The sequence below is a fragment of the Peromyscus maniculatus genome, chromosome 1 (assembly GCF_049852395.1).
Source record: "Peromyscus maniculatus bairdii isolate BWxNUB_F1_BW_parent chromosome 1, HU_Pman_BW_mat_3.1, whole genome shotgun sequence".
In the NCBI taxonomy this organism is placed as follows: Eukaryota; Metazoa; Chordata; class Mammalia; order Rodentia; family Cricetidae; genus Peromyscus; species Peromyscus maniculatus.
This window is the reverse complement of record NC_134852.1, coordinates 24,885,135-24,911,470: the sequence shown is the minus strand read 5'-3', so window position 1 is coordinate 24,911,470 and position 26,336 is coordinate 24,885,135. Positions and strand designations below refer to the sequence as shown.

The 26,336-nt window shown below is 53.5% G+C and overlaps 2 protein-coding genes across 15 annotated transcripts in view; both read right to left on the bottom strand.

Annotated features, from left to right (window-relative positions):
• Napa (NSF attachment protein alpha) lies at window positions 1–19,295 on the bottom strand. Of its 2 annotated transcripts, XM_006991450.4 has the most exons (11): window positions 19,002–19,295; window positions 9,669–9,748; window positions 7,930–8,046; window positions 4,423–4,469; window positions 3,880–3,957; window positions 3,646–3,701; window positions 3,491–3,575; window positions 2,717–2,821; window positions 1,656–1,724; window positions 1,336–1,386; window positions 1–677 (listed from the first exon to the last, which is right to left on the bottom strand). In XM_006991450.4, the coding sequence occupies exons 1-11, from the start codon at window positions 19,097–19,099 to the stop codon at window positions 576–578; spliced, it is 888 nt and encodes a 295-aa protein (XP_006991512.1). In that variant the 5' UTR covers window positions 19,100–19,295; the 3' UTR covers window positions 1–575. The 2 variants fall into 2 exon arrangements, with proteins under 2 accessions (XP_006991512.1, XP_042127437.1); XM_042271503.1 differs by lacking the exons at window positions 4,423–4,469; window positions 9,669–9,748; window positions 19,002–19,295 and having other exon boundaries at window positions 7,930–7,989.
• A 2,329-nt stretch (window positions 19,296–21,624) lies between these two features.
• Znf541 (zinc finger protein 541) overlaps window positions 21,625–26,336 on the bottom strand; it is a 43,245-nt gene continuing 38,533 nt past the window's right edge. For 12 of the 13 annotated variants that reach the window (XM_076572094.1, XM_076572085.1, XM_076572108.1 and 9 more), the window contains 5 exons: window positions 25,373–25,448; window positions 24,802–24,890; window positions 22,692–22,832; window positions 22,375–22,556; window positions 21,625–22,282 (listed from right to left, as the gene is read on the bottom strand). In XM_076572094.1, coding sequence (XP_076428209.1) covers window positions 22,114–22,282; window positions 22,375–22,556; window positions 22,692–22,832; window positions 24,802–24,890; window positions 25,373–25,448 — 657 coding nt within the window. In that variant the 3' untranslated portion in view covers window positions 21,625–22,113. The remainder of the gene's footprint in view (window positions 22,283–22,374; window positions 22,557–22,691; window positions 22,833–24,801; window positions 24,891–25,372; window positions 25,449–26,336) is intronic. The other variant, XM_042271466.2, reaches the window with a different exon arrangement.

Genomic DNA, 26,336 nt, shown 5'->3' with positions numbered 1-26,336 from the left:
TCATGCAAAAGTGGCAGGTTTTATTGTCCTTTTTGGGCCAGCTGCAGCTTCAGGTCAACAGACAGACCTGAGCGCAGGGAAAGAAGCAGGCGTAGGGCAGGGCCCAGGCACTCCCTGTGAGTTCCAGGGCCGGGTCTAACCTGAGAGGTTGCCATTGTAGGGGCAGGGGAAAGCTCCAGGGGTTGAGGTCAGCACTAGCCAGAAAGAGCAAGTCTCAGGGCTACCTGTGTTCTTATCTCTGCTAAGGGACAAGGTAGGAGAGAGAGAGAAAACGCCTTAGCACACAGCTGGTAAGGAGATGGGACTGGATGCTGACCCAGGTAGCACACGGAGAGGTCTGTATTGGAGATTTCTGTCCAGGTGGTTTCCAGGGCCGGAGGACACCTTTGGGGGCTTAAATAAATGGCAGGGTGAGGGATGCAGCGGGCATAGGTGACCATCCAGCCAGCAGAGCCTGACTGGTGCCCTGGAGGATGTGGCCTGCATTGCACCCACTCAGCCTTCAGACTCCTGGTGGGAGGTGTTGGGCCCCACCTCTCTGACTGACAGATGGGTGGAAGGCAGTGGCTGGAGGCCTAGCGCAGGTCCTCCTCGTCACCCTGGATGGTCTTCTTGATACGCAGCAGCATGGTGGTGAGCCACTGGTCCAGCCTCGAGATGGAGTCATATTCCTTCACCTGTAGCACAGGGAGGGTGATCTGTTATACTTTGCTTTTTCCCGACACCCTCCCTGGCCCCAGTCCCAAGGTTTCCAAGAGGGCACCCTGTCACCTTGGTCTGCAAAGCTTGGAGCATGAGTTGGCAGTAAAAGACTTTGTAGCTTTAAGACCCTCCCAGCATCTTGGCTTTGTGGGTGGAACTGAGGCCGGGAGGCATGAGAGACGGCCTCTCCCATCCCTATACCAGGTGGGCTATGGCCAGTCTGACTTCTGCTCTCAGGGACCTAAATTACCGGGGGCACCCAGGGGGAGATGTCAGTGGCAAGTACTGGCGAGAGCACCAGGACAGGACACAGTTGGGAACAAATGGCTTTCCAGAATGTTCAGAGCAGAGTGGGAATGGGAAATAATCCTCCAGGGGCTCTGAGGAGCTAGGAAGACCTGGATTTGGGGGGCAGAGACGGACTGAAATCCCAAAGGGTCAGGGTAAGTACCAGTCTCTCCTCAGCCTTTGTGCCACTATCTATAAAGTGGGGCAGCAGTGAAGGTTCTAGGGTGAACCACAGGGAAGAAAGTGAGAGCCAGGGCCCAGAGCCTAGAGTTCAAGTAGGGCAGAATTCATGAGAGGCACAGTGGAGAAAATCCAGTGGCCAGAACCCCTGTGGCAGCCACTCACCGATTCTGTGTAGCTGTCCACATTCTGTTCCTCATGGGCTTCCAGCAGCTTCTGCAAACAAGGTCAGGGTCAGCCAGACCCAGCAGATGCTCTGGGGGACCCCAGGCTCCTGGCCATGGCCACCTCCCTCCACTGTCACTGCATTAACTTGTCTCACATAGAAAGCAGAGCAGAATGGCAGGAGAAACCAAACCACACACGGCCCTTGGAGAATGTCTCTAAACAATCTTGTGTAACGGTTACCCCAGCTGAGACCCAGGCATCCAGGCATCCCTGCCCATTCCACCCCCAGGTCAGGGCGAGCCACATCCAGGACTCACTTTTATCAGCTTGCATTCCCGGGAATCCGAGAAGGCCGGGAACAGCTCCTCATACTTTTGAACAGCAAGCTGAGCGATGAGAGAGGGTGAGAAACGCTAACAAAGACTGGGGCACTGAAAACATTCACTGGCAGTGAATTGGTGCTCTATGCTGTGCCAGGGTCACCTGACTCGTGACTGATGGTGCCATCCCTAACTCAGCTGAATCCAGTTGGCAGAGATGGCTGCAGGAAGGGGCAGGCTTCCCAGGCAGGGGGTGGAGAAGGAGACAAAAGAGCCCATTCCACACACCAAGCCTACAGCTGGGCCTTGGGTAGGTTAAGTGACAGTGGGAAAACACACTGAGGATGCGAGGTGAGTGAGCGTGTGTGTGTGGTGGAGGTGGCGGGCGGATCGCTCCTGCTTCTAATTCATCAGTGAGGGCTGGGATGCGGCTCAGTGGCAGAGCACTTGCATGGTATGCACGAGGCCTCAGGTTCCATCCCCACCACAAAAAGTACAAACAGCAAACCGTTCCACCTCCCCAAAAGCAAAGCTGCCAGCTGTACTCAGGCAAGTGGGGGAGACTGTGGAGCAGCCAGACGTCACGTAGCCCCGGTGGTCTGATCAGGAAGCACTAGAAAATTGAAGTCTAACACCCAGTTTCCAGATCCTCCCACCAACCACTGCCCTCCCTATCCCTAACCTCTCTTGCCAGGAAGCACTGAAAATCAGTGGGTAGGCATACAGCCAAAGTTAAACCCAGGCCACCAGGAACCCCAGGGCCTGGCAGGAACGGTGCCCTGGCCTCAGCAGCTTCCACATCACAACTGAATGGGACAGTCAGGAAGTCAGGATTTACAGTAACCCACGAAGGGGAGAGGCCAGCAGCTGGGAACTCACAAAAGCATCCAGGCCGAGGCAGGGACCCCAGGGTGAATAACACCAATGTCACATTATTCTCCAGCCTAACCAAAGGACAGGGGCCAAGTGGAGAAACTGTCCTCTAACACCAAGAAGTGACTTGGTCTGGTAACAAACAATAGCACCCTGTAAAGGTGGCTTGGCTGGTGTGGGCTCACCTTGGCATTGAGCATGTCGATGCAGAAGTGGCAGAGGGCTGCCTTGAAGAAGTAGTCTTTGGCGCTGTACTTGAGGAGGGGGCTGTCCATGGCGCTGGTCCCTACCTATAGCCATATATCACCATGAGCTTAGGCAGGCAACTCAAGGGTGAAGGTCACTGCAGCACTAAAGTGTGCTAGGAGCTAATCCTGTATCTTAGGGGGAGGTCTGGGAACCTCAGGGTGACAGCGATCAGGGACAGCTCAGCAAGGTCACCAAGTGTTGCTGGAATGACCAGGACATGATGAGGCTGTGGGTGGAGCAGGGGAAGCTAGGTGTCTGTGGGCCTCGCAGGCAGCTCAAGTCACTGGGGGAGGAGGCACCATTACCAGCCATACAGGAAATTGGCACGTGGTGGGCAGAGGGGTGGCAGTTGTAGGAGTATGAGAAGCAATGCCCGCCCCTCTCCCAGGGCCAGCTGCCTGCCTTTTTCTGGCCACAGGCTGGTCCTCCCCACAAGCACTGTGTCACAGGGGCATATGACACCCGCTGCTTCCCATGGATCGGAGTCCCTGCCCTGCTGGTTCTTCTCCCTCTGCCCCACTTTTTCTGCAGAGGACACCCAGCTCGGGGGACAGCTCCTGTGTGGAGTGGCAGGAACCATCTAGGACAAGGGGGTGACATGCACAGGTTCTAGGTGAAGAAGCACTTGGGGAGGGTGGCCTGGGAGAGAGTGGAGACTGAGTGGGGTGGGTGGAGGGGGGTGGGAGACGCTGACAGCCAGCAAAGCCCACCTGCTCATAGATGTCGATAGCCTTCTGGTACTGCTCCAGCTGTGCGGCATAGCCAGCCACCTTCAGCAGACACTTGTTGGCTGAGCTGTGGGGAGGAGGAGCATGAAGGGACAGTGGCAGGTCCCATAAGGAGGGGCAGGCTGGGGAGGGGCTACCTGTTGGACTCTTCGCCTTTGTAGTAGTCTGCAGACTGCTCATAGTGGGCGATGGCCTGGGGAGACAGGACCACAGGGTAACTGGAGTGGGGCACAGGGTGCAGCGGAACCTTAGCACAGCTTCCCCACCTTCTGTAAGCACATGGCAGGGACTCCCCTCCCACTCTGAGCATCATGGTGGGTGGGGACAGGAACACCAGAGGCCCCAGCACAGCCAGCCTGATACCAGCTCACCTTCTCCACATCCACCAGTTCTGTCTCATAGATCTCAGCGATGGAGATGTGGTGCTTGGCTGCAATTGTGAATCTGCCCTGGGGGACACAGGAAAGGAATGCTTATGACCAGAGACGTTTTCCATGCCCAATCTCACCCCATCCAGTCCAGCATCCTTGGGTTTCCACCTTGGTAAGAGGTCTGACCACAGAGATGGAGGTGACAATGTGAAGGGGTGGACAGTAATGAACTGACAGGAGCAGCAGCCTAATGTGGCCTACTACCTAGCAGCTGTCTCTCAGGACCGTGTCCCTAGAACAGAGGGAGGCTGAGCATTCCTCAGGCTCCTAGGGACACAGGGCAGGGCCGGGCAAGGGGAAGCTCCTGCGTGGGCACTGCAGGAACAAGGGGATGGACAAGGGGCAGAGGCCACATGTGAAGGGCGTGTGGGCTACAGCAGACACCCCGTTCTGTAGCCCAGCTCAGTACCAAATCCCCTGCCTCCCACAGCACAGCAAACAGGATGGGACGCTGAGCAAGACAGAGCAGCAAGCCACCCTTACCATGTCTGTATAGATCTCAATTGCTCTCATCAGACAGTTAATGGCCTCTAGGGAGGAAAGAGAGGATGGAGAAGTCATTACAGCAGGTCCTGGAGACAGGAGGTAGACTACTCCCCAAGGGAGATGACAGGCCTTGGCTTCAGGGCTCTTGGGCTCTCTCAGAGCAACCGGAAGGAGAGGACGAGAGCCCTAGACCCCAGGCGACCTGGTCAGACTGCAAGTCTCTGCATACAGAAACATGATGGGCACATCTTCCCAGGGAGGCACTCTCTCTTAGGCAGCCATACTTCCAGCTGTCTAGTAGGATCAGGGCACACAATGGCATCGCCAGACTCCCACAGAGTTTGAATCAGACTAGCACAGCGCTGCTCTCAAAGGGCAAACTGATGACCAGAGCTGAGCTGGGGCAGAGGCTACCAGGCCCACCATCTGTCCTGGAGGCTCTACCTTGAGTAGGTCTTATCCTTGTTATTGGCTCGACTGGCCTCTCTGGCAGAGGGCTGGATGCCATGAGCACTGGGACCCCTCTATGGGGGGCTCTGCACCCCTAGTGCTGAAGAGCACCGCCCTCTCCTCAGTTCCCCTGAAAGGTGCCAGCACTGCTGGATGCTCAAATATAAGCTGTACTCAACACCAGGACGGCACCAGGCTACCTTTGTTATAGATTCTCTTCTAAGATTTTAAATTGGGGAAAGGCTTTTTTTTTTTTTTTTGGACAAGTTATTTGGAGGAGAGAGGCGTTGAGTGGGAGGCATCTTCCAGCAGATGGAAACCATCTCGCAGTATCTTAACTTCTTTAGTGTACCTCAGGAGGGAGTACGGGGCAATGAAAGGAGTTGGGGAAGGCACAGGGTCGAGGGTCAAGGTAGACCATAAGGTATGTACTGGGAAGGCTCCAGGTCTGCCCACTGGGCTGACAGTGGACTGGACTTTCTTGGCATGAGAGTACTAAGGCTGCTTCCTGAGGGGATTTCAATAGCTAAGGCCTGTTGGCACAGGCTCTCTTGGTGGGATAGCACCTGCCACAGCAGTGGGGGAGGAAGATGGATTCACAGGGCCTGGTCCTCTCATGCTGACTCCTTGCTCTGGGAGCAGCTTGGAAAGTTGTAGGCTGCCAGCTGATACCCTGGCCTGCTCTCACCACAGGGCTTATCTGATGCCACAGACCTCAGTGCACCCTTGAAGGTAACTAGTAGGGCCCTTGATCTGTTTCTACCCTCCTGGGTGTTCAGCCTGTCTAGAGCAGGTAGGGAGTTACAGAGCCCAACTCACCACTGAGCTACCCTGAAGCCCCTGATCACATGCAGATCTAAGCAAGCACCATGCACAATAAACTAGGGACAAACTGCAGGCTCCAATAAGGAGGTGGGATGGGTGGAAAGACGTCAGGTGTCTTGTACACAGTGGGCTCCCAGGAAACAACAGTGGGTGTGGGGTGGAGAGAAGACCTGTGAGGCTAGACTACTTCCCTGCCCATGCACATTCACAGCAAGCTCCTGCTATAAAGGGTTAAATTCCCAGGTCTCAGGCAGGCAGGCAGCTGCTGCTGCTGCTGGAAAGTCTAAGGTGAGATTCCTAAAGGGCTGATGGACCAGACCACAGGGCAGGTGATCAGACAGCTAAGGGATGTCCCTCCTGAGGACACTGGGTGTTCAAGCCTCCACTGGCCATCCAGCTGTTCCCCAGGGCACCCAGCCAGCAGGGAGGCTCTGGAGGCAGGGCTGCCCTCCCTGGATGTCAGGAGCTGCTGTGCACACTTCACAGCGTCTCTGCGCTATCACCGCTATCACCAAGGGGACAAAGCACAGCAGAGGGATGGGCTAGGCTGCAGCTTAGTGGTGCGGCACAAGGCCCTGGGTTCTTTAGGGCGGCGGGGTGATCTGCTCAGACCACCTAGCGTGTCCTCCCCTGCCTGGTCACTCTTCTGTGAGCCCTGACTGGCCCCAGACGGAACGGCTGTCACCCGTACAAACACGCTCCCCTCCCCTCACCTGTGGAACTGTAACTGGGGAGGGCACCAAGGCAGTAGGGCTGGATGCCACACAGCTGTCAGCCCTCCCTGCCCAGCCTGAGTCCCCAGCCCTTAACGTCAGAAGCTCTCCCCTCACAACTTTGCGTGGCCGACCATGGAATGGCAAGTCTACTCTCGTCACCTTCACACCTTGCCTGTAGCATCCTCAATACACTTTCATCGTAGTTTGCCCTTGCTGAGGCCAGGGCCATCCTAGGTCCCCAGAGAAAAGGGACATGACCACAAGCTGGGAGTTACAGTTCTGTTCAAAGAGCTCATGACGCTATGACATCCTGCAGGTTGGCAGCCACTACCACCCAGGAACGAGTCCTCCCGGCCACTCCGGGTGGAGCAGCAGCTGAAGGGCACAGATGCCAGGCAGCATCTCCAGGCCAACCAGTTCCCCAGGGAGCAGGAGGGAAAGTATGGGGAGGGCTCTGTGGAGGAGAGGACTGCCCTGAGTAGTCACTGGGTGTTTCTAAGTCTTACCTAGCTGAGAGGTCATCGTCCTCTCTGCCTGTCAGGCCTGAGCCCCACATCACAGCTAAACAAACAGGAGTGACCAGTCAGCCTGGGGGCAGAGTCAACAGTCATCTCCCTAACTGGGAGTGGTCCTGTGACAATGACGGCAGCTATCCACTGATTCTGGGGAGGGCAGGGGGTGTCTGCCTTCTCCCCAGAGGTGGGCCTTCATCCAAACACTGAGCCTCTCTCTCCTTTGGAAGGAATACTCACTTCTTTTCCACTCCCAAATGCTGGGACGATAGCCATGAACTGCCATGACTGGCTTAGATGGTCAATTAAAACAAATACTTTTGCTTGCTGAAATTTAAACTTAGTAATCTATGTGGCTCTAAGATTAAAAAAAAAAAAAAATTCTAAGGACTGGGGACATGTACAGCACATTCTCAGCATACAAGAGGTCCAGGCTCCACCCCTAGCACCACAAAAATAAATGAACAAAAATAACGAAAGCAAACTCCCCAGCCCAGGAAATCCAAGTCTGAGGTCCATGGGCTGTGCTTTGGCTGAACCAGGCTCCTGTCCCCACAGGCTCTGTTTTAAGGAACTGGGCCTTGGTAACTCATCCGAGGCTTTGTTCTCTCTGCTTCTTCGTGGGGTGCAGGGAAGGCAGGTCAGGCTCATTTCTGCTCTACCTGGTTCATCTTGGACTGCCCTGCTCCCTTCTGCATGCTAATTCTGACAACTGAACAGCTTTGCCTGGCTCCCTGGCAAGCAGTGGGTCTGAAATGGAACTCCCACTCCCAAATGCTCGAATCCCAGGAGAGGGTGAGGGTTGCAAACCAGGGTGGGGGAGGTGGGGATACAGGGCAGGATGCCATTGCCAACCAAAGACCAGACAATTCTCAAGTTAGGGCTTGTTTTGCTCCTGGCCTATCATGTGTCAGCCACTGGAAAAACCCAGGTCAGGAGAGACACCGAAGGATGTGGGGACGTGCTCAGCTCTGCCGTCTGTGGCTCACAGGGCTTCTTACCTTGGGGGTCGGCTTTCTTGAAAGCATTGCCTGCGTCCACGAAGCAGGTGGCTGCGTCATGCTTGCTCTGCAGCTGCAGGTGCAGCTGGGCAGCCTGGCAGAAAGCGTTCCCAGCAGCTGGAACAGAGCAGATCGTCCCAGCTTCAATGCGGCTGCAGTCATTGCCCCAAGAGGCACATTAGGCTCACAAGAACACAGTCCGAGTCCCAGGCAGAGGCCCAGACCAGCCCACTCCAGCCCAATGGCAGCCTGAACCCCTCGCAGAGCTTCCTGGCGGTGCACTTGGTAGAATGAAGACACCAGGCAGCTGCCTTGGGGAAGCCTGAGCCCATGCACAGAAACAGCCGGGGTAAACCCAGTGCCAATCCCATGTCCTCGGCCTGGCCTCTGCCAGCACCTCCAGAGCCATCACTTCCACAGAGAGGATGGAAAGGCAGGCAGAGCTAAGGGCCGAAAATAGGCGAGACATGATGACCAGGCTCTTGGGCTTAGAGCTCTCCCTTTGGACAGGGAAGCCTAGAACCTGAATAGAAGGTGGAGATGGAGCAGCAGGGGAGGAGTGCTCTGGAAAGGTAGAGGTGAGATTAACCCACGTGACACTTCCCACTTGCTCCCTTCCCTAGCCCACTTCTTTCCTCCACACTTCCCCAAAGCTCTCAGGTGCATCCCTGCAATGAGTCCTTGCCTAGAAAGGGAAACAGGACGTGGACAGCAAGAGCCAGAGTCCATGTAGACAGTGCTCCCGCCCGAGGCCCAGGCCACCCTGTGCTTGGTCAGCACCCTAGGCCCCACACCATTTGCTCACATACCTCCCCTAGACCGGCTAAGGGGAGGCGGCGGGGTCTTCCCTGCTGTGGCAGTGCTCCAACACCACCTCAGCTAAGGTGCTACCCGGCATGCTCCTCCAGTCCCAGCTGAGTGGGGGCCTCCAAGCTGTGGGACACACAAAGCCTGCAACAGCTTTGCTCTACTATTATCTGGTCATTACGATCACCTTGTGGGCCCAGGGGTTGAAACCACACCTCACAAATGCCAGGCTAACATTCTGTCCAAACACTGTTATATCATCAGTAACAGTAGTAATATTCATCATTGTCACAGTCGTGTTTTGGTTTTCTGAGATAAATTCTCTTTTATTGCAGAATCATCTCAAATTCCCAATGTAGCCTGAGAGGGTCTTGAACTCCTGCCCCACCTGCCCCATCTCTGGAGTGCTAGGGTACTATGCTAGGCTCCAGAATTATTTTTAAGAATTTCAAATACTTTGAGCAGGGGACAGATGGACTAAGACTTCTGTTGTGATCATGGAGGATGGGCAGGAAAGCAACCTGTGATTAAGTAACAGTCCATGGAGTGCTGGACTTTGGTAACTGCACTCATAGGATGTGGTAATAACTGAGTCTACCTTGAACCTCTGCAACCCACTGTCATCCCCACCATGTCCAGAAAGCTCCTCCCTGAGCTCCAAAACGGTCTCTTGCTTCAGTTTCTTGGACCAACCTTGCTAATAGTGGAAACCATACCATAAAATCAGGCGATGGGCTGCCCCAACAGATCTCATCTAGAGGCCTGGTGATTTCCTCCCTGCCTCCTTTCCTGAGAAAGACTGCCCCCCTTCCCCCATATACCCCCAACTTAGGGGCAAAGCATCCCACTGGTCTCATGCTGTGGACTCCTGATGCTGGAGAAGGGACTTCAAGGCCACACTCTGGGCCGGTCTGTGGGTTGAGGGCACGCACCACTCCAGTTCTTGGCCATCTTGAACATGTTTGCCGCTCTGGCATAGATCTCGCATGCTTCCTCTATTTTGGATGAACCTCTGGGGAGAAGGAAAGGAAGAGGTGATGAGACCCTCCAGTCCACTATCAGAAAGCAAACCCACCCTGCCCTGCCGACAGCCGAGCTGTGTCTGGACCCCTGCATCTGGGCAGTGCAGACAGAAGACACTGTCCCTGGAGGGGATGTGTGGATGCCCATGGTGGTTCCTGACCTCCTCTCCTCCACAACCTGACTCTGTGGCCTTTTCTACTTCCTGCCTAGGTAGTAGGTAACCACTTGGACCTAGGGAATCGACAGATTCCTGTTCTTCAGGAGGCTGCAAAGCATTCTGGGGGATCCCCAGGATCCCAATCCTGAACCTGTGCTTTGCAGAAAGACCTCACTACAGTGTGTTGTCACACTTCAGAACAGGGCAGATATGGCACATGTCAGCCATACGGAGAAATACTATCACAAGACATAAATACAAAATGCTCCTGTTTATATAAAAAATTAAGAGAGTGAGAAGAAAAGAAACACACATTTATATAAACACTGAATATTTCTGGAAAAATATACCCAAACCTAGTAATAGCATTGTTTCCTGAGGTAGAGCCTGCAGAATTGGGGCTGGTGGGGGTGACATTCACGGTACATGTTTGCTCTGCTAGTTAGTTTTGTACCATCTGCACATTTTATCGCCTTCAGGAAATTTAATTTATGTATTTCATTGTTTTAGTTTTACATAGGCTCTCGTGTAGCTCAGGCTGGCCTCAAACTCTGGATCTTCCTGCCACCACCTTCTGCGTGCTGGGATTACAAGCATGCACTCAGGCCCATGTGGTGCTAGGGATGGAACTCGGGGCCTCGGGCATGCTAGGCAAGTGCTCCACCAACTCAGCTCTACCTTCAGCCCTGTGTTTTAATATATCAGGACTTACATTTGACCTGCAGCTCAGCAATGAATAACAGCACTAGCAATTTATCCTAAGCCTTAACCAGAAGAGCTGCAAAGGCATTTGGCACAGCATTCTGAAAATGGAAAACCACCCTTCTACACTCACTGTGCCAGGGTAGGAGCCTGGGAGACACACAAGTGGAGGGGACATTTTAGTCTGTTTGCTGAGTCAGGGTCTTACACAGTCCAGGCTGGTCTCAAACTTATAGCACACTGACGAAGGTGACCTTGGACTCCTCATCACATTGTTGAAGTTATAGGCTTGCACCATCACACTGGGCTTTGGCTTGACAAGCAAGTGTTCTACCACTGAGCTACATCTCCTACCCCAGTAGTTTGTAGTCATTCTAAAATAAAGAACACCTCTTTGCGCTTTACCCTGGCATCTCAACCTCCAAGAGGTTCACATAAACCTCCTCCTTGGACAGAGGGCAGGATGCTTTCTTATTAGCTCAAACTCCTAAGTTCCTTCCAAATTCTGTCTTCCAATGAAGTCTAGTCCATGAGGACTGTGACCCAACAACTGTTCAAAACTCTTACCACCCACATCAGCAGTCAAAGAAATCCAACACCCCAGTGTCCTCAAATGGATTTCAAACTCTTCCTACACTGGCAGTGTTTGAAAAATAAAAAGGAACATTTCCCCATGAGAAGGCACAAACATCATCCTCACTACCTGCCATCACACAGCTACGGGGGGCCTGGAAGCTGTTCATGTGTGACCTGAACCAGACCAGAGACCTCATCAGTGTGGGGTAGCACCCACAGCCCTGAACAGTGTGAGGCAGCACCCACAGCCACATGCCTGAACACTTGCTCAGCAGGTGGGTGGCCCTGCATTGGGCCTTTTAACCACTACAGTTTGGAGACCAGGTGATTTGGGTGACTCGGCAGACTGGCCACTGTGCCAAGGCAGCCAATGGCCTGAAGGAGGACTCCTGAATCCACACAGCATCAAGTGAAGCACTTCCTCAGTCCACCCTCCGCTGCCCAGCAACATGCTCCTCCCCCACGTTACTGGGACCTGGTTTCCCTTTAGCCACTCCCAGTCATGATGAGGTCAGAAATGTCCATGTTGCTGTTGGCACAGATTAAACCAGAAGGGCCCCTTGGACCTGGATGCAAAACACCCCACAAGGACCATCTTTGGCATGCTCTCTCTGGATGTGCTGGAGATACAAAGCAGGGCCTGGCATGTGCTCAACTGATCTGCCACTAACACCCCAGTCCCAGGAATATTTGTACTGTCTCTGACAGGGTCTCACGTACCCTAATCCCAGGCTGGCCTTGACCTTGCTACAAGCCGAGGCTAGCCTTTATCTTGATTTTATGTGGTGCTTGGGACTTTGTGCATGCTGGGCAAACTCACTACCAACCGTGCCTGCCATGTTTGCTTTTACATTTATTTTATGTGTTTGAGTGTTTTGCCTACATGTATGCATGTGCGCCACTTGGGTGACTGGTGCCCAAGGATATCAAGAGGGCACCAGGTACACTGAAACTGTAGTGATAGTTGTGAGTCAGTCACCATGTGGGTGTCAAGAATTGAACTTGGGTCCTCTAGAAAAGCAACAAGTGCTCTTAACTGCATCTCTCCATCCTTTGGAATAGTGTATGAACAGGGCATACTCACAGACATTAACTACAGATCTTTCCACCCCAGTGATCCCCCAGTTCATCCTTTCTTGGCTGGTGGAACTAAGTCCCATATAGCCCCAGACGCTCCTGGCAGAGCAGCTGTGTCTGGTGTTATCAAGAACCCTGAGGCAGAGTGGCAATGAGAGCCGTCACTGCTGGCTAGGTTTGATTCAGCTCAGCACAACAGGCAGACTCAGCACCAAGTCTGCCAGCTGCCGGCTGAGACTCTGATCCCACGCTAAGCTGGGCTGACCCGTCTACTGCAGAGAAAGCCAGAGGGATTACTGCCTGCTCTGGCCCCAGGCTGCCTCCTGCCCTGATACCCTGGTTCTTGCCCTGCCTCTGTGAGGTAACAACAGAAGATCTCCAGAGTCCAAGCTCCTTTCACAGATGGGAAATAGAAAGTCCCCAGGGGGCAAATCCACTTGCGTAGTTTACCCAACAAATCCTGAAGAAGCCATGCACATACTTCCTTTGCTGTGAAACAAGTATCTGAGGATTTAACGATGGCTATTCACAGAGGAGGAAGCCTGTTTGCCACAAAATCAACATACTTGCTCACAGACACTTGGCGTGAGGCTGTACCTGATGGCGTGAGGTCAAGGCTCAGTCCTCAGTGGCCAAGGAGCTGCCCCAGAAGAAGGAGGGGTACTGGAGGTGAGATTCATAGCATGTGCAAAGGCTGAGTCAGAAACATGCTGGAGGAGCCGAGGAAGGGAAGTGGGCCTGTCGGGTAGGGCAGGGCGTGGTACAACTAGGTTGGAGCAGACAGGACACGGAAGAGTGAGGCCTTGCTCTGACATGAGAGTGACCAGCAGGAAGATGCCTCCTGCATGATGCACCACAGGCTCACTGCCTTCTGAAGGGCCTGGGTAGCACTGCATGCGACAGCTGACAGGCCTCCCCCACTGACCTCCTCCGAGCTGCCTTGGTTGCACTCTTCAGCCCACAGCTCCGTGCCTCACTGGGAATAGAGGGAACTGGTTGGGGCTGGCCTGGTGCAGGCTGTCTATAATTACCGCTCAGCTTTGCTCCCCCAAGAGGCGCGGAGGAAGCAGCCTCAGGCCTCCCAGGCACAGCTGCCATATGGAGTGCTGAATGGTGCCAGGAAAGTGCAGGCGCTGTTGGCAGTGGCCGGGGCTTCTGCAGGACAGACCAGGCCTGCCTACCTCCTGCCTCCGTCCTCTGGACACTCTGGCTCCCAGAAGCATTCCATTTCACTGCTCCTGTGGTCCCCCACCTTACGTCTCAGACTCCCCCTCCTGGCCCTCTGGTATGTACCCACAGCCACCGGTCCCCAGTTCTCTCCTAGGACTTAAGGCTCACTGGCCAGATTATCCAGGCAGGGTATTCAGTTTTCACTAAGACGATGGACCCAAGGCCTGCCATAATCATCCATGGCTCCCAACTGGTGATGATGCTGGGAGACCTACAGGAGTGTGCCCAAGCTGACACTGCTAGTCCCTTGCTTAGCACCCCAGAGTCCTCTGGAAAATGAGGAGGATGGCCAGGTGCATGCTGGCCTCGAGCGTCCACCAGAGAACAGCATGCACTGCTAGGCTGCTGAAGGAGGACCCTGCTCCCTGCTGGAGCTACCAAGCATCCTCTAGGTAAGGGACACGTCATCTAGCCAGCCCTCATGGGGTCACCACAGTTAGAAAGACCCAGAGGGAAAGGATCACCAGCTCACCACTGTGACCTGTAAGACAGTGATGGGCAGGAAATGCTTCAAGCACTTTGCTGTATCTGTGACCATGGGTGAGGACCCCAGAGCCCGCCTCTCCTCAGCTGCACAATGGGGACTGATCTGACCCCACGTCCCTGGGAGAAATCTGAGAGACAACACACACTCAGTAGCTGGCCTGGACGAGGCATCCAGTGGGTACTCAGGTGGCACAAAACAGAAACAGCGCCCCTCCCAATGGGCACTTTAGAGTGGTTTGTAGCGATGCAGCCTTGCCTTCCCTGTCACAGGTTAGGGCTCTACACCTTGCTGGTGAGGATGTCACTGTCGTCAGACCCCACAGAGCTCAGACTCAGAAATGTTTCCCCACTTCAGCAGCTCAGCGTGGGCTCTGAGGCCTCCCCCTTCCGGGGAGCTGTGCACTCCTCCTTTGCTTCCAGACCCAGGCCTCCCCTTCCTGCACCAATCTCCTAGCGCTGACAGGGCAGTGGTTTATGTCTCTGGGTCCGCACCCATGGAGTCAACTCATCAGGATCACAAATGTTCCAAAAACCTATACCTGCTCTCAACACGTCCGGGCTCCCCCCCCCCCCCCCCCCCCCCCCGCGCCACTGTTCCCTGAACAGCACAGGGGAGCAGGCAATCCTACCACACTGACATTGCATGAAGAAGTAACCTGCAGGTGACTCAAAGGGTACAGGAGTGGGGCTGGGTGTAGGTTTATGTAAATGCTACACCCGCTCATGGAAGGGATCTGAGCAGGTGCTGGTGTCTGCGGGGACGGGGTGGGGGTGGGGGGTGGTTAGGGGAGGACCCACTGGGACAACATTGTACATAATAGTGGGTCTGCTGTCCCACGAAAATGCCAGCCCAGGGAAGGGTCAAAGATGTCGCTCACACAACCTGGAAGGCCTCCTTTCTGTGTCCTGACAGGATCTCACTCATCACAGCCCAGAATACCAACATTTGCTTTACTTAAAAAAGTGCTGGGAATGCCCCTGGCTTCTCAGCAACTTTTGCACAGGAGGAACCGGGGATCCTCTGTGCAACCAGTCAGCAGAGGCCATACTGTGATTAAGTCGGGAGCTCTGGGGTTCCCCTAGAGACCTCACCTGCCCTGTGGACTGGGCAGGAGATGCCAAGCTTTCAGCTGTGTAGGTAACCTGGCAGCTGATGCACTGTGGTTCCTACTTGGAAGGATGCTGGGGCTTCTGCAGATGGCAGGGGAGCAGATACAAAGTAGAGCCTGTCCCAGGCTCTGCAGAATGCCTCTGGGCCCAGTTGGAGGCGCCCTCCCTCCCCAGGTAGTCCTGCTCACTTCCAAAGCTGGCCTTTAGACTCCTAGTGCCTTCAGGCAGTTCAAATGGAACCAGCTTGTCAACATGTCTTCTTGAGGAACTGGCTGTTTGTATACAGAACACTCTGCCACCTCCTCCAGCTTCCCAGCGCCTCCAGCTCAACTCGCAGCAGCAATGATATCAAGAATCACACCGGTGAGCATCTCATATACACACTCAAAGTCAACAGTACTCACCATGCTCCAAATCAGCCTGCTTACTCCATAGAAAAACGGTGGGAAGAGGGGTCACTCTAACCTTGTTTCTTAGAGGAAGAAACTCCCCAAAAAACTGGCATCCCACACGAAAGGGTCTCACTATGTAGACCAGGCTGGCCTCAAACTTACAGAGATCTGCCAGCCTCTGCTTCCCAAGTGCTAGTGGCCACCAAGACCCACCCTGATTTGTTTTTGAAGAGAAGGTTGCAGGGAGAAGGTAGGTATCAGGAAGAGCCCTACAGAACAAAACTGCCCCTTCAGGACATGTCCACTTCCCATGGTACACATCAGAAGAGCCAGAAAGAGGTAAAGAGTGCCCAGACTCTCAGGCAGGAATGCCCATCACCCAGGGAAGGCGCTAAAAAGACTTGGATGGTAAATTTGACTGGTGTTTCAAAGCCCCCTAGTGTCTACCAGCCCAGAAATCCAGAAGAGTGAAGATGGTGAGAACCCAGATCAGGACAACCTACATGACCCACGCAGTCTGAGCAGAGGCCTCTTAACTTGAGAAGCTGTCACCACTGACATTTCCAAGAACAGAAGAAGCCTTAGGGAGCAGCTGAGTGAAGGCCACTTATCAAATGGTTACCTGGCAGCCCCAGGGCCAAGAGGAAGGGCCAGAGTAGCGCCCATCTGGTGGTGAAGTGGTTTCTCTCCATGTGATCTCAAGGTACATCCAAGCCCGCCCCCCACTCTACCCCCACTTCCAGTGGGCCTTGCTCACTTCCTTACAGTACCTCTTCTATTCTTCCTGGAGGGACCAGAAGAAACCCACCTGTTCTTTCAAACGTTTACAGAAAACTGCTGTGTGGATACACAGTCTAAGGGAGGCAGCACTCCAAACTAGTTTGTCACGCCCTCCCTACATCCGGTGTCCACAAGTAGGCATGCGTGTCTGGACTTCAGAGGCACAGCACCAGGCTAATGGACTGAGCTGTGGAACTACATGGACCAGGTCTGACTGCCTGGTGCCTCCTCTGCTTCTAGACAAATCCAGGCTGCCCCCTTTATCCTTTACCCACCTCCACCGTGATTTTGTGGGGACTAAATAAGGTTAACTGCCTGACCCAGGCAGGGCTGAGCAGCAGAGTGAGCAATCGGCAGACATTATCTACCAACACTGTAAGAGGTTCCCACAATACTGTCCCCCAATCAGCTACTGCAGTTCTTTCAAAAGGGTAAAGAGCAACCCACTGGGACAGGGCTCCAATAAAATCCTGCTCACAGGCCTCATCTATATCCAGCCTCCCCTCCCCTTCTTCCCTTTTAAGGTCACAGTCTGACTAGGAACTCTTGTCTGTACTAACCCTTCAGCAGGCAGGCTTCTGGGCCTTTTCTCAAGCTTGTCCCTTCTGCTGCTCCCCAACTGAGAGAACCCCCCACATCTTCTGCTCAGCCTCTGGATGGCAGGGAACCTGTCCTCTAGGAAGCCATCTGTGTCCCTGTCCCATCCTTCTGGGCAGAAACTCCTCTCACACCAGACCTTTGTTCCCACCGTCCCTGCTGCCTAGACCGCCCTCCCAGGCTTCCGTTCCCTGCCTCACTCCTTACCAAGAGCCTCCCTCAAACTTTCCTTTCAGCTCTGGAACTTTGTGTGAATGACACACGCTGGCCCTTACCCCCGACAGTTCTGCTCTCTCGGTGGCTGAAAAGTGGTAAACAGGTGGAACCCGCAGCTGCTCCCTGGGAGCAGTCCAACCGTACACTTATCTCTCTGGGCCAAAGAGACCAGACACTGAGCCATCGGGAAACCGACTGCTGAAAACTGAGCCCGAGGCACCAGCCCAACACCGAGCCTGAACTTCTGCCCTTGTGCAGACTGAAGAAACACACAAGCCTCTCAAGTGAAACATTCCTTGTGTAACTGACACAGCCCATCAGAACACGGATGTCTCTCTCTGCAGCAGGTACAAACTGCAGGCACAAACATTCTGCAAGTTCCTTTGCTAAACATTATCTGACCTCAAATAACAAGGGATGGCTTCATCTTCTCCCTCCCCTTCATTTCCTGTCCTCCACCCAGCTCCTGACAGTCTCTCTCGGAATCCAGGCCCTTCTTCTCCTGTTATGCCCAGATCGCGGGGATGCCCAAAAGACAGACCATCATGGAGACTGAATCAAGGCAAAGAGCCTTGATTCAAGCTCGAGCTTGGACTCTCCATCTGTCTGACACAGTGGTGAGAGCAGAGAGCCCTAAACCCAGGTGGGGTAGGGTTTGTTTTTATCATAGCAGAGGTTGTGGTGAGGGGATTTCCAGGGTTCAGGACCTGGATTGGCTGACATTTGTCTAGGGGTATAGGTGTGTGCAGGGAATGTTTGGAAGGTCAGGTATTTCTCCTCAGATGCTGGCCCTCCCTGGGTGGGGTCAGCTTATGACTTTTCCTGGGGACTGGGTGGCACCTGCTAGTAAGCCTGTCATGGCAGCTGTGTGGTCAAGCTGTGTTGTGCCCCCCACATCTCTCAGCCTTTCCCCAGCCTTCTGGCAAGCTCTTCATTCTTCTCCAGTCCTTGCTTCTGAGGATTCTGATTCTGTGCCCCACCCCTAGCACCAAGCTCTTCCTCACAACCACCTGCCCTGTCCCTTTCCCAGTGTGCCTCTCTGGTTGTTCCTTCAGCAGTCTTGCTGGCTCCCTGTACTGTTCCCTCCCCCTCCCCCTCCTATACCCAAAGCACGGGGCCCTCCCCCCTTCATAGCCGTTCTCCAGATCCTCTCAGGCTCTCCAGTCTCCCCATCCGCCTCTTACACCCTTTCAGTCTGCTTCCTCCTAGCTAGTGAGCCTCTCAGAGCTCTGAGCCCACACCAGACTCAGTTCTGAGCTCATTACACAGAGTTCATACTAACAAAAAAACTTCTGCAGTTAGTTTTTAACCAATGAGCCCTTTCATGAAAATAACTTCCCTGCGATAAAGAAGCCTCCGAATCACATGCCAAGCTTGGCTCTGCTGCTTCTAAGTTAATATGGCTGAAGAGGCCCAACTTGCATAAACTTTGTGTGAGGTGCCTGCCACCTCCTGGGGGTGTGTTCTGACCCCAAACTTGAAAACCACCCAGTAGGCCTCTATCCTCCTCTGGTTCTCTTGGGTGCCTCATCCTCCCATCGCCATTTCCGTGGCCAAACCAGTGTCACCGTCCGTTCATGCCCTCCCCTGGGGGGCGGGCCTCCATCTCTCAGGCCAGGCCTCCTGGCCATCAGTCATTCTGAGCCAGAGCCACACTCACACCTCATACTCCGTCTCATCATGCCCAGGGTCGCCCCAGCCCGGGTCCTCTCGGTCTGATGTCCTTACCCCGGCAGCCTGGGCCGCCGCACAGACCCATGGGCACCAGCCTGGGAAAGGCGCGGCCACCGTCAGGAGTCGGGTGTCGTCGGCCTCAGGGCCCGGCCAGGGTCTGCAAGGCCGTAGAGGGGCTTCCAGAGTACAGAGGGCCAGCGAGCCCACTCTCCCCCGCCGCGGGCCCAGCATCGCCCGCCGCTTACCCGAAGAGGCCGGAGAAGAAGGACTGCGAGTTCTTCACCTTGCGCTCCGCCTCGGCCAGCAGCGCCACTGCCTCAGCCTGCTTCCCGGAGGTGTCCATGACGCCGCAGAGCTGCTCGGCTCGGCCGACACAGCCGGGCGACTACTTACAGGCCCCGGACACCGCGCACTAGGCAGAGCTCCGCCCGCTGCGTTGACGTCGTCCGGCCCTGTTGCGCCACGTGACCCGTGCGGACCAACCAGCGGGCTCGCGCTGCGAAGCGCGCCCCTCCAGCCACGCCTCCTCCGGCCACAGCACTCCGCCCCTTGACCCGCAACCCAAGCACACGCCCGCCGATGACGCCACTTGCTTCCTAAGAGCCCCGCAGCGCACTGCCACGTGACACCACACAAGCCAATCATGATCCCGCACTGCCAAGCACTCTTCCCCCGCCCTCCCCCAAGCGCGACCTTTGACTCCCTCCAACCAATCAGCAGGCGTCATGGACTAGTTCCGCCTCACCTCTGCGGAACTGGGACACACTAGTCAGCTGACCAGTGACGCGACGTTCACGTGATGTCTCAAGGTTCACGCTCCGGGTTTGACAGATCCAGCAGTTTAGCTCCGCCTCCTGCTTCACCTCACTTGGGAAAGGCTTTGTGGTTTAAAAAAAAAAAAAAGGGAAGAAAAAGCAAAAAGAAACTTCGTACGCCCTCTGGCGATCGTCTCTGGAATTGGCTTGGGAGTCCAGAAGGTCTCAATTTCTAGCTGGAGGGCTGATGAGCTGGCTCAGCTGGTAAAGGCACTTGCTACCAAATTTAATGACTAGTTTGATTCCTGGGACCCACGGGGTGGAACGTGAGACCTGACTCCTGCAAGTTGTTCTCTAACCTATACACACGAGGTTGGGGCATACACAGAATGGCATGGGTATGTCAAAGGGGCACAGGAGCAGCTGGGGAGATGGCTCAGTGCCTGGGTGTGGATACCTCGACCCACGTAAAAAGCGGGGTATGTCAGCGTGTATCTGTAACAACAGCAGTGGGTGGGTGGGAGACAGGCATATCCCTGGAGCTTGCTGACCAGCCAGTCTAGCTGAATCAATGAGCTCCAGGGTCAGTGAAAGACCTTGTCTCAAAAAAATAAGATGGAGAACAATCGAGAAAGACTTCTGACATCAACCTCTGGCCTACACACACACACACACACACACACACACACACACACACACACACACACACACACACACACTAGAGAGAGAGAGAGAGAGAGAGAGAGAGAGAGAGAGAGAGAGAGAGAGAGAGAGAGAGAGAGAGAGAACACACAAAAAGAGTTTTAAAAATTAGTGAAGGCATCTAAAAGCATGGGCAGCCAGTTAACAGTACTGACAATGGTTCGGTGTCTGTAGCAAATACACTATGCTACAGTAAGAAACTGGCATGTGGAAATTATTGGTACTATGCTAGTTTTCTGTAAACCTACAGTTATTCTAAAAGTCTCATCTAGAAGACCAGCCTCCAGGGCTCGGCCCACAATGATTCTAGTCCCAACAGTGTGGTGTGGCGCAGGAACCTGTATCTCTTCTTTACTGCACTTTACTGCTTAGCTAGCAGAGAACATTTGAGGAAAGTGTTATTCAAGTTGGGTGTTAGTGACAAGAAAGGGCAAAAGTCAGCTTCCCCTGACCCTTTCCCATTGAACATTTGTCTGAATGTCCTTATGCTCACCACTGTATTCTGACCACAGAGCTGGTGAGTCTGGATGGCCACTATCAATTCTAGTTCCACTTCCATTTGCTGCAAGGCCTCATCTCTTTGGAGCAATGTGCTATGCAGCAACAGATGACTATATACCGTCAACCCATAAAGCCAGGCTTGCATTTCCAGTCCTGGAGTTGGGTCACTCAGAGCAGAGCAGTGGAGTGCTCACTGCATAGCCATGCTCAGGTCACTGGGAACACCCACCAAAAAAGTGCATTTCCTCATTTACCAGCTACACATATTGGAAAAACATGTTCAAGCAGGAAATCAATTTGTAGATTACTAGGAAGGAAGAGGGGCAATTCTGGTTCCTGGGCTGCCCTGCCTACCCTCTCAAACGGCATCTCACCAGCTCCAAAATAAATGTCCTCCCTGCCTTTAATCTTTAGCTGAGATGTGGTCCCTTGCCAAAACCTTCTCTGTAGTGCTGGGATGGGGCCTTGAGACACAGAAGGGGAGGCAGGGCTCTTCTCTGTCCTCTTGCAAGTTGAGGTTAGAGCAGAGGTTCCTGATCTTACATGGGCTGCAGCCAAGGTACCATTCTGCCTGCTGTCATTTCAGGTTGAGCAGCTTCATCCACATGCTTTTCTGGCTTCAGTCTAGCCACCCCTTCCATTATCATGGCCAGAGCATGCCTACCATCACCACCTTCTCACCTGTGTGCCCATTCACAACTGCTACAAGTCCTCTCCTAAAATGAAGGTCTATGAGGAAGGGGCTTTTCTTCTTGTATGTGTTCCCACCCACAGCCTGGGAACTGCTGGTGTGTGCTGCTCAACAGAGCACAGCTACCTGTGCCCCTTCTCCCTCTCTGCTCACCTCCTGGCCCCAGCTGTGGCCCTGAAGCTTTGGCAGAGCACACAGGCTAGAAATTTGTAAAACAGCTGTTTAAGAACCCAATTTAATAAGATACAAGCAGACACATAAAAAACACACCTAACAATATACAGTCATTGCAAGACTAGGGATGGTGGGAATGCAGGGACCCCCCCACCCAGAGGAGGGCTCAGCTCACTGGATCTCAGGTGTCCTCACTGATTCTCTCTAACCAATGTCAGTCCCATGCCTACAGCTCAGATCTAAAAGCTACCTAGACCAAACCTTCTGCTTCCCAGGGTCCCTTGCTCTAAGTGAATGGGACTGCAAATAAGCAACTATTAACCAGGAAAGAATGGAGCCTCTGGTCACCCACATGACTTCAGAGCTACCTGTGACAGCTTCTGCCTGTTCTGTCCAAATGCCAGCCAAGCTTGCTATCAAAGCTGGGCATTTAGAGGACAGAGAGGGTAGGGTGACCCAAACACTTCTGAGAGACCCAGGGCACTGGCTCAGGGCTGGATCCTCCCTCCTTGCAAACCGGCTTCCAGCAAGGAGTCACCACTGCAGGGGGCCCATGTCAGCCCCTAGCTCCTCCTCTTCCTCCTCCTCTTCCTCCTTCAGTGGGTAAGGCTTCACAGGCCACTTGACCCTGACAGGCTCCACGTGCTCCTGGAGACGGTGGCGCTTCATGTGGGCATTCCGACTCTTGATCTTGTCGAACACTCTGTGGGGTCACAGGACGTGAGACAGAGACAGAGGCGCTGGGAGGTGAGGCAAACAAGAGGGTGGTGGTCCGGAGGGAGGGAAGGCCGGTACCTCTCACACTCTCTGCAAGGGAACACGCCTTGGCTCTCCACACTCCCTGGAGGCTCAGGGGTACGCTTGGGGGCTGCACTTGGGCTGGAATGAAGGATAGACTCCCGCCTGTAACTCTTGGTCTTTATCTTTAGCTCAGGAGTTGGCCGGTGGGTGGGTCTCTCCCGAGGGCTGCAAGTGACCTGCAGAAGGGGTAAAGATGACTTAAGACACTAGTGTGGAAACATCCTCTGCACGGAGCCCTTCCCTTGGGAGCCTCTACCACCCTCTGGCTGGACCACAGATGTACCCAGGCCACTCCTTCATGCATCCTCTACCTTGTCTTCAGTCCTTTCTACCTCATCCAGCTCTCTCCTGCCCCTCTTCTCCAGCCCAGGAGCTCGGCCACAGTCAAACTTAACCATCTTTTTCCAGATGTAGTAGTATTCAACGCACTGTGCTACACTCTTAGTCTGGATCTGGTGGGAGAAGACATAGAAGCAGGCTGTGGGCAGTACCTGACATGTGAACTCCACCCTGGAAATCTCTTCCCTAACACCTCTACCCATGGCTGGGCAAAGACAGGGATCTTGGTCCTTCTAGGTGATGAAGGATCCAAAATGAAGCCACATAGTAGCCACCAGCACTAAGTCCAGCATGCTTCTTCCCTGTAGGAAGACACATAAAGACCCACAGGTGAGGAGGCTCACTGTGATGTTACAGGAGGCAATAGCCACACTTAGTGAGATTGTGACTAATACAGAATGCTCTTCCTCTGTGGTGAGCACACAGCCATCACAACTAACCAAGCCTCAGAAGTCCTCCAGGGAAAGTGACCACATGAGAAGGACAGCTCTGAGTGCTATGGAGTTGAGAGTACTCAGCCCAGCCACTTCCTCTGCTAAAATAGGACTCCTGGGCTGAATGTGGTGGTGATGTCTTTAATCCTCTGGAGGCAGAGGCAGCATGATCTTTGAGAGTTCCAGGCAGGCTGAACTACATAGTGAGTTCCAGGCCAGCCAGACTATGTAGAGTGACCCTGTCTCAACAAACAAACATGACTTCTGGAGCCAGGTACAGTGAGTGATGTGGGACTGTAATCCCAGATCTCAGCAGGCTGAGCAGGAGGACTGAAGAGTCTGAGGCCAGCCTGGGCTACACAGTGATGCTTTATCTCAAGAAAGAACCTCTGTGTGTGTGTGGGGGGGGGGGGGAACGACACACTAACAAAATGGAGAGCTGGAGGTAGGACCTAGTGGTAGAGAGACTGCTTACTATGAAAGAGGATGTGGGTTCCCTTCCCAGCACAAGAAGACAGGGAGGAGGAAGGAGGTAGGAAGGAAGAGAAAGCTGAGCTGCTCAGAAGGAAACTCAAGAAATTAACTGGTCAGTGAATGCCAGAACACACTTTGTCTACATGAATCTGAAACTGCTTGTGTGTTGTCGAAAACTAGGAGTTAAGGCAGCATGTCTTCTGCTTAGGGAATAGTACCAAATTAAAAAGAAAAGGAAGCTCACTTCTGCTCCTGAACAAGATAAAGCAACAGGAACAAATTCACCTTCCAGCCAAAAAACAATGAAAGAAGCAATGCTGAGAAGGACAGTGAACTCTGAGAGCAGACTTTGTACATGACACTCACAACAGCTTTACTTTATAATTGCCCAAACTGGGAACTGCTCAAGTGTCCATCAACTGATAATTAGATACAACTGTGGTACAGCCATGCAGGAGAACAGTATTTAGCAGCAGCAGGGATGAACTATTAATAAATTCAATACAAAGGAACTTCAAAGTAAGTATGCTGAGTATAAGCAGCTAGATGACGTGTGGAGCACATGCTGTCTGACTGCCCTAGCGATACAAAACGCCAGAAAGTGCAAACTTTCTTACAGATCAGGCTGACAGGGACATGGGGAGAGGCACAGTGGCGTGTGTAATAGCTGCCAGGAAAGCAGGAGGTACTGGGCACCACAGAGAAGTTTGCTGTCTTGCCTGTGGTGACAGTCCCATGCGTGCACACATATGTAAAACATACTCAGCCTTGCACCTTGTTTATGTAGTTTCATGTACACCATTTTTTTTAAGAACAGAAGAGAGAACTGGGCAGTGGTGGCACACATCTTTAATCTCAGCCCTCAGGAGGCAGAAGCAGGCAGGTCTTTGTGAGTTCTAGGCCAGCCTGGTCTACACAGTGAGTTCCAGGACAGCCAGAAGAGAGCATTAGGTTGTATGTTCCTGTGTGTTTCCACACCTGCACACGTGATAAATCAGGACAGATAAAGGCAGCAAGTGCTGAGCTGGAGTGATCAGCACTTACTGACCAGAAGCAGGGCATCAGCAGGACATCTGAGGTAACAAGCTGCTTACAAGGTGCTAAGTGTGCTGTGGCCAGGTGAGGGGCAGTTGTGTGAGGCAGAGCTTGCTGCCCCAGCCCTCTGTCATCTTACCGTCTTGTGAATCAGGTAAAAGTCCTTCTTGTGGGCACAGAATGCCTTCTTGAAGAGCCTCTTCTCCATGGGGGTCCAGATGTCTGAGCCTGCCAGGGAGCACAGCCAGGGAAGGGGAGGTTTTTCTCACGGGACCACAGTCTGACTGACATGTGGACCACATGCGTTAGCACTGTCATTATGAGCATCGATAGTATACTAATCTCAGACAGTCTTCCCAATCCCACAAAGCTGGAGTCTCATTATCCTCATGTTATATATGTGGGCAACTGGCTGGGGCCTTGGTGGCCAAGAGTAGGTGGGCCCAAGCTGCCTGGCTTTGCTGTGTTCAACCTGAGTCCATATCCCTTGCCCCAGTCAGGAACACTAGTCTTGCTGGGACGAACCCTGGGGGAACGATGCAACAGGGCTGGTGGGGTCTAGTGAACTCAAGGCAGTGCCTGCAGAGTACCTCTGGAAAGAACAGGCCCCTTGATAAAGTCAGGCAAATGCCCTGGACAGAAGGCCGAGGGGCAGAGGTGGAGGTGGAGTTTCCTAGGCCTCAGTATCAAAGAGCCCTTTCTGCAGTTACCTGTGTAGCGATAGTCAGCTAGTGGGTGAGTCCGGGGCTTCTGGGGTCCCCTGAGTAACAGAGTCTCCAGGGCAACCTGAAGGACAGCAAATGTGGGCCACTCATGGGGCGTGGGAAGTGGGGACTGCCTCCATTCTTATTTCATTGAAAAAACAAATGTCTCTAAAGTCATCTGGTTCAAGGTTACCTACAAGTGGTCCTTGGGCTGGTGGGCAGTCTGTGGGCCCATGATAACCTCACTGAGCACCCCTAGGAATGCCATCTTTGCCTTCAAAATATGACTTTTTCCACGAAGGACACAGTAGGTGGGCTTGTGAGGCACATGCTCCTGCCCCTTCAGGGCCTGCTGCCTACAAGAGTGCCATCCCACCTAGCACTACATTTGATCCTCTCTGCTGCACTCCTTGCCAGGCTGCTTTTACCTTTCAGCAGTGCTGGGGATGGAGCCTGGGCCTCACATATGAGTTACACCACTAGCCTTTGACATTTTGAGACAGAACCTCATCCTGTAGCCCAGGCTGTTCCAAGCTGGTTAACCTCCTGCCTTAGCCTTCCAAGTGCTGGAAGCACAGGTGTGAGTGACGGCACTCTTCAGCCAATACACTTACAGACAAAAACTGTCTCTCTTATAAGCCCTGTGAGGGCATGGACTACTCTAATCCTAGTAAGAGCCAGACATGGACTTTCTAGGGTCTGGTACAAAATGAAAATGAGGATTTCCACTGGGTGACACACACCTTTAATCCCAGCACTCTGAGTTCAAGGCCAGCCTGGTCTACAGAGCAAGTTCCAGGACAGCCAAGGCTACACAGGGAAACCCTGTCTTGAAAAACCATAAAAACAAAACAGGATTTCCACTCAGAAAGTCTGAAGAATCCCCCGATGAGGAAATAAAATATTAAATCAAAGACAGAGCCCTGACATGATTGACCTCCAGTGGGTGTTCAATATACATGTGCCAGGT